General features: G+C 39.3%; 1 protein-coding gene across 4 annotated transcripts in view; it reads left to right on the top strand.

Annotated features, from left to right (window-relative positions):
- The window catches only part of LOC144596516 (tyrosine-protein phosphatase non-receptor type 14-like), a 179,469-nt gene that overhangs the window by 139,953 nt on the left and 27,201 nt on the right, over positions 1-12,315 (top strand). For all 4 annotated transcript variants that reach the window (XM_078404901.1, XM_078404902.1, XM_078404903.1 and 1 more), the window contains 7 exons: positions 1,694-1,764; positions 2,737-2,824; positions 4,832-4,920; positions 5,426-5,513; positions 6,379-6,461; positions 8,477-8,540; positions 10,355-10,430. In XM_078404901.1, the coding sequence (XP_078261027.1) occupies positions 1,694-1,764; positions 2,737-2,824; positions 4,832-4,920; positions 5,426-5,513; positions 6,379-6,461; positions 8,477-8,540; positions 10,355-10,430 (559 nt within the window). The remainder of the gene's footprint in view (positions 1-1,693; positions 1,765-2,736; positions 2,825-4,831; positions 4,921-5,425; positions 5,514-6,378; positions 6,462-8,476; positions 8,541-10,354; positions 10,431-12,315) is intronic.

Below are 12,315 nucleotides of genomic sequence, written 5' to 3'. Positions count from 1 at the left end.
CCAGTCTTTGCACATTCACAATCCTTTCCTCTAATCACTTTAATTTCATGTTTCATGTATCTTGTGGTGTTTTATGATTGTTGGCAGACCAATTTCCCTCCTGGGATGAATAAAGTTGTATCGTATTGCAAGAAAGCTGCTCTTTTGAAAATAATTTAATGCCAAGTACCCATTCATTTTTTTGCTGAGAAGAAATTGATAGTATGATTTTAGTGAAAAAAAGACACTAAGTGCTGGAGTAACAATGGGTCAGGCTGCATCTCTGGAGAGCACGTATCGGTGACATTTTGGGTTGGACCCTTCAGATTGATTTTGGTGGGGGATGGGGGGAAAAAGCTGGAAGAGAATGATTCCAGGAATGATTGGGTTAACGTGTGATGAATGTTTGAAGGCACTAGGCCCGTACTCACTGGAGTTTAGAAGGATGAGAGAGGACCTCATTAAAAGTTACCCAATAGTGAAAGGCCTGGATAGAGTGAATGTGGAAGAGTCTCGGACCAGATGTCATAATCTCAGAATAAAAGGACATTCCTTTAGAAAGGAGATGAGGAGGAATTTCTTTAGTCAGAGGGTGGTGAATCTGTGGAATTCATTGCCACGGACTGCTGTGGAGGCCGTCAATGGATATTTTTAAGGCAGAGATTGACAGATTCTTGATTAGTAAGGGTGTCAGGGACATATGGGGAGAAGGCAGGAGAATGGGGAAAGATAGATCAGCCATGATTGAATGGCGGAATAGACTTGATGGGCTAAATGGCCTAATCCCAGAACATATGAACATATGAGAGGTGGCGACAGGACAAAGCCTGGCAGGTGGATACAGGTGATGAGGAGAGGTGTTTGATTGGCAGATTTTTGGATAAAAAGTGTGAGATAAGGATAGAATAGGTGAAAATTGTGAAGCCAGAGGAAAGAATATCTTGGAAGGGAAGGAGAGAAATAGGTCCAAATCCAGATGGGACACAGGAAAGAGAGGATGTAAAGACAGTTCTGGGGGGTGGCGGGGGGGGGGGAGTGTTGTAGGCTAGTTACCTAAAATTGGAGAATTCAACATTAATACCATTAATCATACTTTAATTTTAGTGCCTTATCTATTCCTAATCTGTGCTTTGTTATAGGGAAACTGATGATGCACGTTTGGTTTGTTTGGTATTTGGATTCAGCATTCCTCCAATAAAACAGGAATTATTTTCTCTTCTGATTCTTTCTTGGAACTCTGGAATATGTTGCTTTCCATTGGGTTTGTAAATATGTATTGCATTTAGAAATACAAGCCTCAGGAATGTTGGCAGAAGAGTATATATGCTCTTTGAGCCTATGTGAGATCTTTGGGAAAACCAAGAGTACTTTTTTTTTGAATAGGGCACATGCAAGTCAAATCCAATCATGACTTTGCCAACATTTCCAGCAACACCCACTGAATAGAAGTGGGAAGTAGGGATGTTAGGTAGTTTAAATTGTATTTCTAAGCCCTAATGAATTCACAGTTTTATTGTAACTATGGCCTATCTGCAAATAGAGCCAAACCTATCACAGGCATGAGGTCAAATGCACTCTTGCCTGATGAGACCCAAGCAATAATGATGACTGCATTTCTGTCCTTTGATATCATTTTTAAATGCTATGTATGCTTCGTGTGATTAATAGGTAGGTAGGTAGGTGGAAGATTTATTCTTTTGCAATATGTTTACAGGACTGGGCTCAGGATGAACGCATGTTAGAGGAAATGACGAGGAAGGTAGCCATGCAACACCAGGCCTACAGGTAAGAAAATCCAAAGTGCAGACAGATGTCCAGTTACTACAATTTGTAAATTCTCTGTTTCTTATAGACCTTCCTTCTTCTCACATCAGATCACAGAGCATTGCTGCCACGTTACAACCTGGACCAATTTATAAATGTTTGTGAGCCCACGTTACTGAGACACTTCAGCAAGATAACAGCTTTCATTTTGTTTTAATCGTTCTTTACTTTTAGGAAGATCTTATCGTCAGTGGTAGCTACATTCTAAAAAATCCTAACCTTGAATCCTTAGAAGATTGACAGGTGTAATTCTGTGCGACTTTGAAGCACAGTTGAGATAAAAACCTGAACATGGTGGAAATGCTCCACATGACAGACATCATGTGAGGAAGGAGAAACAGAGTTAACATTTGAAGTTTGAGGCAAGGAGCTTTCAACTTTAGATGCTTAACACCTTTTCTTTTTCCACAAATGTCATTCTACCTGCTGAATGTTTCAAGCATTTTATATTTTATTTCAGATTTCCAGCAGCTGCAGTTTCTTTTCAGGAGAGTTGGGAATTATAATTTTAATGCTTTCAGTTGCCGTCGCTGATTGTAAAAACATAGCTAGCTATGAACTTAGCTTGCTTTCTTCTTTGAGAAGATAGGGCGGCACAATGGCGCGGCGGTAGAGTTTCTACCTTACAGCGCCAGACCTGGGTTCGATCCTGACTACGGGTACTGTCTGTACGGAGTTTGTATGTTCTCCCTGTGACCGTGTGGGATTTATCCGGGCGCTTTGATTTCCTCCCACACTCCAAGGATGTACAGGTTTGTAGGTTAATTGGCTTTGGTAAAATTGTAAATTGTCCCTGGTGTGTGTTGCTAAAATCTAATGTCTAAAGAAAATGTTTCATTTTTTTACAAAGCTCGTTCTGATTGGTTCCTGCCTCCTACATTGAATTATAATTACTATTGTTATTTAGGGATGTTGCTTTTTTCCCCTCTTCAGTGGGATGCCACCTGCAGAAGCTGAATTGATGTATATTAAGGAAGTGGAACAGCTGGAAGTCTTTGGGCAAGAAAGCTTTCCGGCCAAGGTAATCAGAAACTAACATAATTTTCTAAGGGAATTTCACAAATCGTTAAGAATTTCACCAGTACGTCGTAATTGTAGACATGTTTAAAATATCCTTCTCATGGGATTGATAAATAGTCTGAACTGAAATTTAATTTATCAAGAATTTATTCCTTTTCCAGTGTGATATAAAGATGGAACATGTGCTGGAATCCCTCAGCAAACGAGGCACCATCTACGGAGCGAGAACCAGAGTTAACATTTGAGGGGGTCCCTTCATCAGAAAGACTAATTAGTGTTTTTCCTCTTTCTCAATTCTGATGAAGGTTTTCAGACCTGAAATGTTAACTGTTTTTCTTTCCACAGATTCTTCCCGACCTTTTGAGTATCTCCAACTTATGCAGGTTTTTTAAAAACATATTTTCAATGAAGTGAGTTGTGGACACACTTTAAAGACAGCAATTGCATTGCTTGCAACAGAAAGAACAATAGGAATAGTGAAAATAGGAATCATTTACATACGGAAGTATTCTCTGGCCTGCTATTGGCAGTTTTAAAAGATTATAACATGTTGTTTAATTATTTGGTTTTGACCCCAAACATAATTATCTACTGCACAATCTTGCTGCTGGATAATGGCTGAGGGGGAAGGTTAGAAAGAGGGAGAGGGAACCCCATTTTCCAATAAATGGTTTGCTTTAAGGAAAGGAATTTTACTTAAATGTGGTATCAACCAACTGCACTGTGAAGGCTGTTAGCATTGGCGGAGTTATCATTGCAAAACTTGTTGTTTGAACCACTGTAATAGCTGTGGTAATACAGGAATGCCAAGTATGTCTGCTGAAATGTTAAATACCATTCAGCTGCATTCCTTCCAAGATTCCGAAAAATTAATTAACTGGCCCTGCAAAATTTTCAAAAGTTTAGTGAAATATTTTCAAGCATTTCTCTCTGAATTTTGTAATACCATGTCTAATTAGTACCGGATTGCATATGGCACAACTCATAATTCTAATCATGACCATTTTCGTTAAACATTTAAATGAACCTTTGGGGAAGTTTAAATTTGATCCAATTATCAGCTATGTAAAGTAAAAATGGGGACATAGTTTTAGTTTATCGTTTTGCTGATTTCACCTTTATAGCGTGTTTGTTTTTGACAATGGATCAGGCGTAGTGGGGTGAATTTCGGTAAAAGACTAATTGAAACTAGAATCCAGTCATATAATTGCGATGAGGATAGACACAAAATGCTGGAGTAACTCAGAGGGACAGGCAGCATATCTGGAGAGAGGAATAGGCAATTTTTCGGGTTGAGACCTTTCTTCAGGCTCAATGTTTCGGGTCGAGACCCTTCTTCAGACTGATGTTGGGATTTGGGGTGTTGATGGTATTTTAGTAAGAGTAGTATACTTGCCTATTGTGCGCCATCCAGATGAATCTGTCAGGTAATCTGAGAGGGCGTGGAATGCATGTTATTTTTTAAAGAGCAATTTCCTTGGTAATTGCTAGAAGGAACTGTCGGGCCCCTCCATGTTCCAAAGTCCACCCATTGCTTCTCAGAAGAGTGCACCTCACCAATTGCAATCATCCCTCTCAGTCCACCCCTCTCACCCCAAATATTCTACCTTCCTGGGTAAACCTTGCTGCCCAGTCATCATCTGTGAGTTGTTCATCCAAAATGGCTAATAATCTTTAAAGGAGAGCGACGTGATTAAAATATGCTGACATGACAAAAGTGTAGCACAGGATACTTTAGAGCAGTGCTTCTTAAACTGGTGAATGGTTCACCCAAGGGTGAATGAAACTAGAGGGGTACATGAAGGGTGAATGACTTAATATATATAAAATTATACACAAGGGCGAATAAGATGAAAATGACCAAAAAAACAAGAAAATTTAGTCGAGGGTGAATGAAATTTTGTGATAAAGACTCAAGGGTGAATGAGTTTAAGAAGCACTGCTTTAGAGTGTGTGTCATAATGTGTTGTTTCACAATTTTCATGATCACTTGCTCTTTTTTTAACAGGACAACATTGGAAATGATGCTTTCATTGGCATTTCCTTTATGGGAATATTTGTAAAGCACAGGAATGGAAGACCAACTATAACATACAAGTAAGTTTGGGAGTAAAAGCTTAGACGTGCATTTTCGTGTATGAATTGAGCTTGCAACTTTAAAGGTTGCGTTTAGACTTTTTTTATTTTCTGTTTCTCCTCCTCAGAAGATGTTACTGGGTTTTTCAGTGTTCTTACTCTGTGTTATTTATTAGTCAGTTGGAAGGGCAGATAATTCAACATCAAATTCTTCTGAGAGCTCAGAAATATGTGCCCGGAAACCATATGTTGAGTCCTTATGTAACTCCCTTCAATCGTCCTTCAATGGTCCCTATCCCTACCGTTTCTCCTGATTCTAACAGTTGATTTTCAGATTGAGTGATATATTTAAGTTCTTTCTTAGCAAACCTGGGGTAAAACCCATCACTCCAGTGCATTGTCCAAAAAGAGTGAGGTTTATTGTGATCTATAACCTAGTAGTTGATATTGTCCCATCTGACATACTCATCTCATCTGAATATAATTCTAACATGATCAATAATATAAAGTGTTTATAAACCCACAGATGGAATGAAGTTGGAAATATTACACACAACAAGTCTTCAATTAATGTAGAATTAACAAGCAAAGAAGAAACTGTTTTGTTTCACACGGTAAGTATTTGGAGATATTTTGGTTTGCACTGCACATCTTTTTTACTGCAGTAATTGTTTAAAGTTTAATTGTTCTGTGACCTGTAGCAGTACTTTAACACTGCCTGCTGGGTCTGGTGGACAACTTCAGAGAATTGCCAATACTTTTGACCTTTTGTGATCTCTTGTCCTAGCTTCCAGCACTGTGGCCTTGTAATTCGATCATATACCACGGTTTTCTAGCATTGTGCAATTGGAAAACGATAACCTGTAGCAAAATATGATGTTTATTCCTGCAGCATTTCACATTACTGCAGAAAATTAACTAGACCCTTCTTTGCCTGAGTCAACATTGGGTGCCAGGCACGGTGTCTAGGTGTAGATCACCTCTTAGTTTCCCATTTCCCACTGTGCAGCCATCCCTTGTGCAGCAACATTTCTGTTTAAAGCATGTAACACATTTTCTGATGGAAATGTTAGTGCAATTGTGGGGGACAAGACCAAGGAAGAAGGAATTCCTCTGAAACCCTGGCCATTTATCGACAGCAGGGAGATTTCCACATTGCATCACAGCCCTCTTTCTGGATAGTTTGGAACTTCACACCTTGGGCATACCAGGTAGCTAAAGAAACAGTCTGCATTCTCCATAAACAGTTTAATGCTTGGTTAGCTGCTGGGAGAGGTTAGAAAAGTGGAAAATTTCAGGTGTTCAAATACCAGCAGTCCCTACAAGAGTTTTTATTTAATAATGGGGAAATACTAATATATGTGTTAACTAATATAACTGTTAAATGTACCGCAATGGTAACATTTCAGATTTAATCATTCAAAATGTATTCTTGCAATGCTATTATGTAACGTCAATGTGTTTATTTTTCTGCTTCAGGATGATATGGAAATGGCAAAATATATCTCACGGTTGTTCACAGCAAGGCACAAATTTTATAAACAAAACAAAATCTGCACAGAGTGAGTATTTTGAGCATTGCTCTCCATTCCATGTACAACATAATTGGAACAAATTACTTGCCTGATGACATTGGTACTTTCAACCAGACTTTTTAAAAGAATAAAATGGAAGATGCTGGAAATACTCTGGGTTCTGTTGCCTTTCATATAATTTGGCATTTTTGCTCCTTTAATCATTATTCTTTCTAATTCACTCGATGCAACCTGTCAGAAAGATTTCCAGCAGGTTAATAGACATTTCTAAATTGACAGAAACTAATGAAAGGACTACTGAGGGGATAGTTTGTTCTTTTTGTGAACAAAATCTTATTTACCAGTTGCGTGGTGCTGTATTGAATGCACTTATTACCAGTGTTTGATAAGCTTATAGTAATACAGTCATATGAAGTGCATATTGCTATTGAATGTGTTACAAAGAACAAGTCTGCAGTTCAACAATAATTAATCAGTCACATTCAATGTTTATGACGAAAGGTCGTGTGCCCGACGTTGTTGTTTTGTTGGTCTGGTTGACTTCTCTTGAGCATCATGTTATGTGATTCTGGATGTTGTTTTAATAAAATAAACAAAGCCAATGGCCTTGTCTGAGGGCTTTCTCCAATATATAACCCTAACCCTTTAGTGTTTGGAAGCAGTCTATTTTCACATATTTTATTTGCCTTGCCAGCCCTGTTTTACATGACATAAGTATTAGCAGGGAAGAGAGATGGTTCTGGATAAAAAATAGTTGAATAATATATATCACATGGTAGAGGACTTCAGATTTCCTGATTTCCTACAGCTTGATGAAAATTGAAATAAAGCTGAATGAAGTTAACATGATTATTAAAATTAAGTTTGAATTAAAGAAAGGCACAAAAGCTGGTAGAACTGCCACCTCACAGTACCTGGTTCAATCCTGCTCTCGGGTGCTGTCTGTGTGGAGTTTGCTTGTTTTGCTTGGAAGCATTGGGTTCCCTCCGGGTGCTCCAGTTTCCTCCCACACCCCAAAGATGTGCGGGTTTGTAGGTTAATTGGCCTTTGTATATTGTCCCTAGTGTGTAGGGAGCGGGTGGGAAAGATGATGGCCTAGAACAAGTGTAAATGGGTAATGGATGGCGTTGTGTTTGATAAATCACTGGATTTACACTAGGGATGGTGTGCTTTCGCTGGGCCAAAGGACCCGTTTCCATGCTGTATCTTTCAACCACTCAATCAATTTTAGAAACCTAGTCATCCTCTTAAGGAACTAATGCCTTGACTGCCAGCATGAATCAGCTTTTTTGGTTGTTCAAACTTGATGGGCAAACTGTGATCAGTCAGATAAGAGCAGTAACGTTTTGGATGCCAACACAATGGAAGGTCTAGAGTAGAAGTGTGGAATAATTGGGGCCAATATTGACAGATGTGCAGTCAGCTTTGGGACAGAAGGCATGCAGCACAAGGCTGTAATTGGAGACCAGGAAGGAGTGGGGTCAGAGTGTGGGGAGAGTGGATGGCAGTGGTTTGGTGGATGGCAGTGGGGGGGGGGGGGGGGGGTTAGGCGGTTGAAACTTCAATTTTGGGAGTTACTAATGCTGCCTGACCCACTGGGTTTCTTCCAGCATGTTTTGCTTAACAAACAGTTCATAAGTTCATAAATGATAGGAGTAGAATTAGGCCATTCGGCCCATCAAGTCTACTCTGCCATTCAAACATGGCTGATCTATCTCTCCCTCTTAACTCCATTCTCCTGCCTTTTCCCCATAACCTCTGACAACTGTACTAATCAAGAATCTATCTATTTCTGCCTTAAATATATCCACTGACTTGGCCTCCACAGCCTTCTGTGGCCAAGAATTCCACCAATTTACCAACGTCTGACTAAATAAATTTCTCCTCATCTCCTTCCTAAAAGAAAGTCCTCATTTCATTGTTCATTTAAGTAATTTTTCAAAGATTTATATTACACCATTTTGGGGAATTTCATGTAATAATTCTTGTGTCGATGATGTGTATGTGTTGAAGTGCTGCCATTTTGCTGTGTTTTCTCACAGACAAACACAGTCATGCTCCCCCACACCTATTAGGAGACCACCCACATGGAGCAGATCATCTTTGGTACGTTTGCTTTTGCATGTGCATTGAACGGTATCATTTAAAAAATATATAATTGCATGATTACATTCCCAATAATCTGCTTGGCATAGAAAACATAGAAAATAGGTGCAGGAGAAGGCCATTCGGCCCTTCGAGTCAGCACCGCCAGTTATCTTATGTTGTGGAATACAATATTTTAGCAGAAACGTAACAATCCTGTACTCAGTTTTCATTTGTTTGCAACAAGAACCAGGATTAGCCAAAAATTATGGTTTTGGTTTCTCTTTTTGCCAATACAAATAGTTAGAACCCATTTAAAATCTATTAGACTATGTTAAGTATTACCTCTCAATTTATTCTACATTGTGGTTTGTCTCCTGGGCTATTCTGCCCAATGCATAATTCCTGCATATTATAGAAGTAAAATAGGGATAATATGGTAATTCTGTAATCAAAATCATACCATGCTTTGTTACAATATGGCACATCATGTAATATATGTAATAAAAATTAAAAAAATGAGATTGATCCCTGGGATGGCGAGACTGTCATATGAGGAAAGATTGAAAAGACTAGGCTTGTATTCACTGGAGTTTAGAAGGATGAGAGGGGATCTTATAGAAACATATAAAATTATAAAAGGACTGGACAAGCTAGATGCAGGAAAAATGTTCCCAATGTTGGGCAAGTCCAGAACCAGGGGCCACAGTCTGAGAATAAAGGGGAGGCCATTTAAAACTGAGATGAGAAGAAACTTTTTCACCCAGAGAGTTGTCAATTTGTGGAATTCTCTGCCACAGAGGGTAGTGGAAGCCAAATCACTGGATGGATATAAGAGAGAGTTAGATAGAGCTCTAGGGGCTAGTGGAATCAAGGGATATGGGGAGAAGGCAGGCACAGGTTATTGATTGGGGACGATCAGCCATGATCACAATGAATGGCGGTGCTGGCTCGAAGGGCCAAATGGCCTCCTCCTGCACCTATTTTCTATGTTTCTATCATGTGCTAATAAGATAATAACACCTGGATATAGTGGAATTTGCAAGGTACTAAGTTATTTAGGACCATATAATTAATGGCCTGTGGAATATACTGGCAATAGCCTTTCCAGTAGTTATAATCTCCAATTGATTGGCCAATTAAATCCAGTAATATTTACACTCGCCGATTTTGATTTTCAAACAACTTAAAGTGGGAAAAGTGGGAATTAGACTATTAGAGTCAGTCCTCTATCTCTTTGCCCAACTACACTAATCTCATTTGCCCTCATTAGATGTAGATTTCTAGGCCTTACTCACTCCACCCGTGTAACTTTAGTATATTTGGTGTAAAATCTGTTCAATTGTGGATTGGAATTCCAGCAAAATTATAGCTACTAAGGAGTCCTGAGGAAATGCACATTAAATAGAATTATCTGCCTATTTTTCCTTTTTAATTGTTCAGGTATTAAATTAATGTTCTTGGACGGCATTCTTGAATTAAATAACATTTAATTTATTTCACACATTTATCTCAGCTTCTGGATCATTGCTATTTATTTTTATGTCTAATAATGAATTTTTTAAAAAGCTTCCTGGACTAATAGTTTTGAACCATAGCCAACTTGTCAAGCAAGCATTTAACAAAAGTAGAGAGGACCAGATCAATGGATCACCCCTGACATTGTAATATTATAAATGGGTTTCATCTCCTTTGGAGATATTACCAGCAGTGTAAACTCTCATGCAAAGAGATAATGTTACAGTATTAAATATAACTATATATATTCACATACAATTATAATTTACAGTTATTAAATATAACAGTGGTTTTCTCTTTTTAATGTATTTTTATAGTCAGGGCAACAGCCTTTTATACTGCCACCTATGCACATCCAGTATGGAGATTATCCTGAAACAAACACCTCACAAGGTATTCCTCCTATTTTGTTTTTACTATATCTCGTAGCCACATTTTTGCCGGAAAGGTGGTTCTGTGGATGTCAGGTGGTGAATTAAATGATACATTCTGCAAATAAATAGTTACTCGTTCTAGCACCAAATTTTCCTCCCACAAATCTGTCTGTCATCTATATCAATGATTTGGATGGGAAACGTGCATGGTGAGATTAGGAAGTTTGCAGTTGATACAAAAGTGCGTGGTATTGCAGATAGTACAGATGGATGTCAAAAAATTGCAGCATTATCTGGATTGGTTGGCCAGGTGGGCTGTGGAATGGTCGATGGAATTTAATGCAGAGAAATGTGAGGTGTTGCATTTTGGAAAGTCTTAACGTGGGCAGAATCTACACAGTGAACGGTAGGTCTCTGGGAGTGTTGTAGAAAAGATGGATCTAGGGGTGCAGGTACATAGTTCCTTGAAGATTACATTACAGGTAAATAGGGTGGTCAAAAAGGCTTTTGGCACATTGGCCTTCATCAGTCAGGGTATTGAGTATAGAAGTTGGGAGGTCATGTTGCAGGTGTATAAGTCATTGGTGAAGCCGCATTTAGAGTATTGCGTTCAGTTCTGGGCAACATGTTATAGGAAAGATGTTGTCAAGCTGGAAAGGATACAGAGAAGATTTACGAGGATTTTAGCAAGTCTTGAGGGTCTGAGCTATAGGGAGAGGCTAAGGCTGTGATCCTATTCCTTGGAACACAGGAGGATGAGGAGCGATCTTATAGAGGCGTATAAAATCATGTGAGAAATAGATTGGGTAGACGCATAGAGTCTCTTGCCCAGTGTAGGGGAATCGAAAACCAGAGAACATGGGTTTAAGGTAAAGGGGAAAAGATTTAATAGGAATTAGAGGGGTAACGTTTTCACACAAAGGGTGGTGGGTGTATGGAACGAGCTGCCAGAGGAGGTATTTGAGACAGGGACTATTGCAACATTTAAAAAACAATTGACAGGTACATGGACAGGACAGGTTTAGAGGGATATGGGCCAAACACAGGCAGATGGGACTAGTGCAGGTGGGCCATGTTGGTCGGTGTGGGCAAGTTGTGCCAAAGGGCCTGTTTCCACGCTGTATGGCTCTATGAATTATGACTATTTTTTGAGCACCTATATGATGTCACCAATGCAGTGTGTAGTGTACACCAACTAAAGAGATGGTGGGAGAAAGGGTGGAAGGATACTGGATAAGCAGAGAAGCTGTGTTTCAATAGCTATTACTGAATAGCCTCAATATCCAATGGAAGGTATATTTGAGTTGAGAATGAGTAGGAAAAAAAAACTGCAGATGCTGGTAAAAATTGAAGGTAGACACAAAATGCTGGAGCAACTCAGCGGGTCAGGCAGCATCTCGGGAGAGAAGGAATGGGTGACATTTCGGGTCGAGACCCTACTTCAGTCTGAAGAAGGGTCTCGACCCGAAACGCCACCCATTCCTCTCTCCAGAGATGCTGCCTGACCCGCTGAGTTACTCCAGCATTTTGTGTCTACCTTTGAGTTGAGTATGTTCTAGTTGTATTGGAAGGTATTTAATGTATCTAAATACATACTATTTGTTTAATGGAATAATGAAATGTATACATTGTGCAAAATGCGTTTCATATATATTTCCTCAATCTTTCAATAAATCAATTGAAGCAGCAGAAGTGAGTGCTCTTTCATGACATATCATTGATTAAATAAATCTGACCTTTCTGTTGCTGATTGAAATGTCTCTCCGACAGTGGCTCATGAGTAGAGCTGCTGCCTCACAGTACCAGAGATCCCCATCGATCCTGATCTTGAGTGCTGTCTGTATGAAGCTTGCACCTTCTCCCTATGTCTGCATAGGTTTACTCTGGGTGCCCCCGGTTTCTTT

Source organism: Rhinoraja longicauda, chromosome 9, assembly GCF_053455715.1.
Source record: "Rhinoraja longicauda isolate Sanriku21f chromosome 9, sRhiLon1.1, whole genome shotgun sequence".
NCBI lineage: Eukaryota > Metazoa > Chordata > Chondrichthyes > Rajiformes > Arhynchobatidae > Rhinoraja > Rhinoraja longicauda.
The sequence above is the reverse complement of the archived record's forward strand: the minus strand, read 5'-3'. Positions and strand labels throughout refer to the sequence as shown.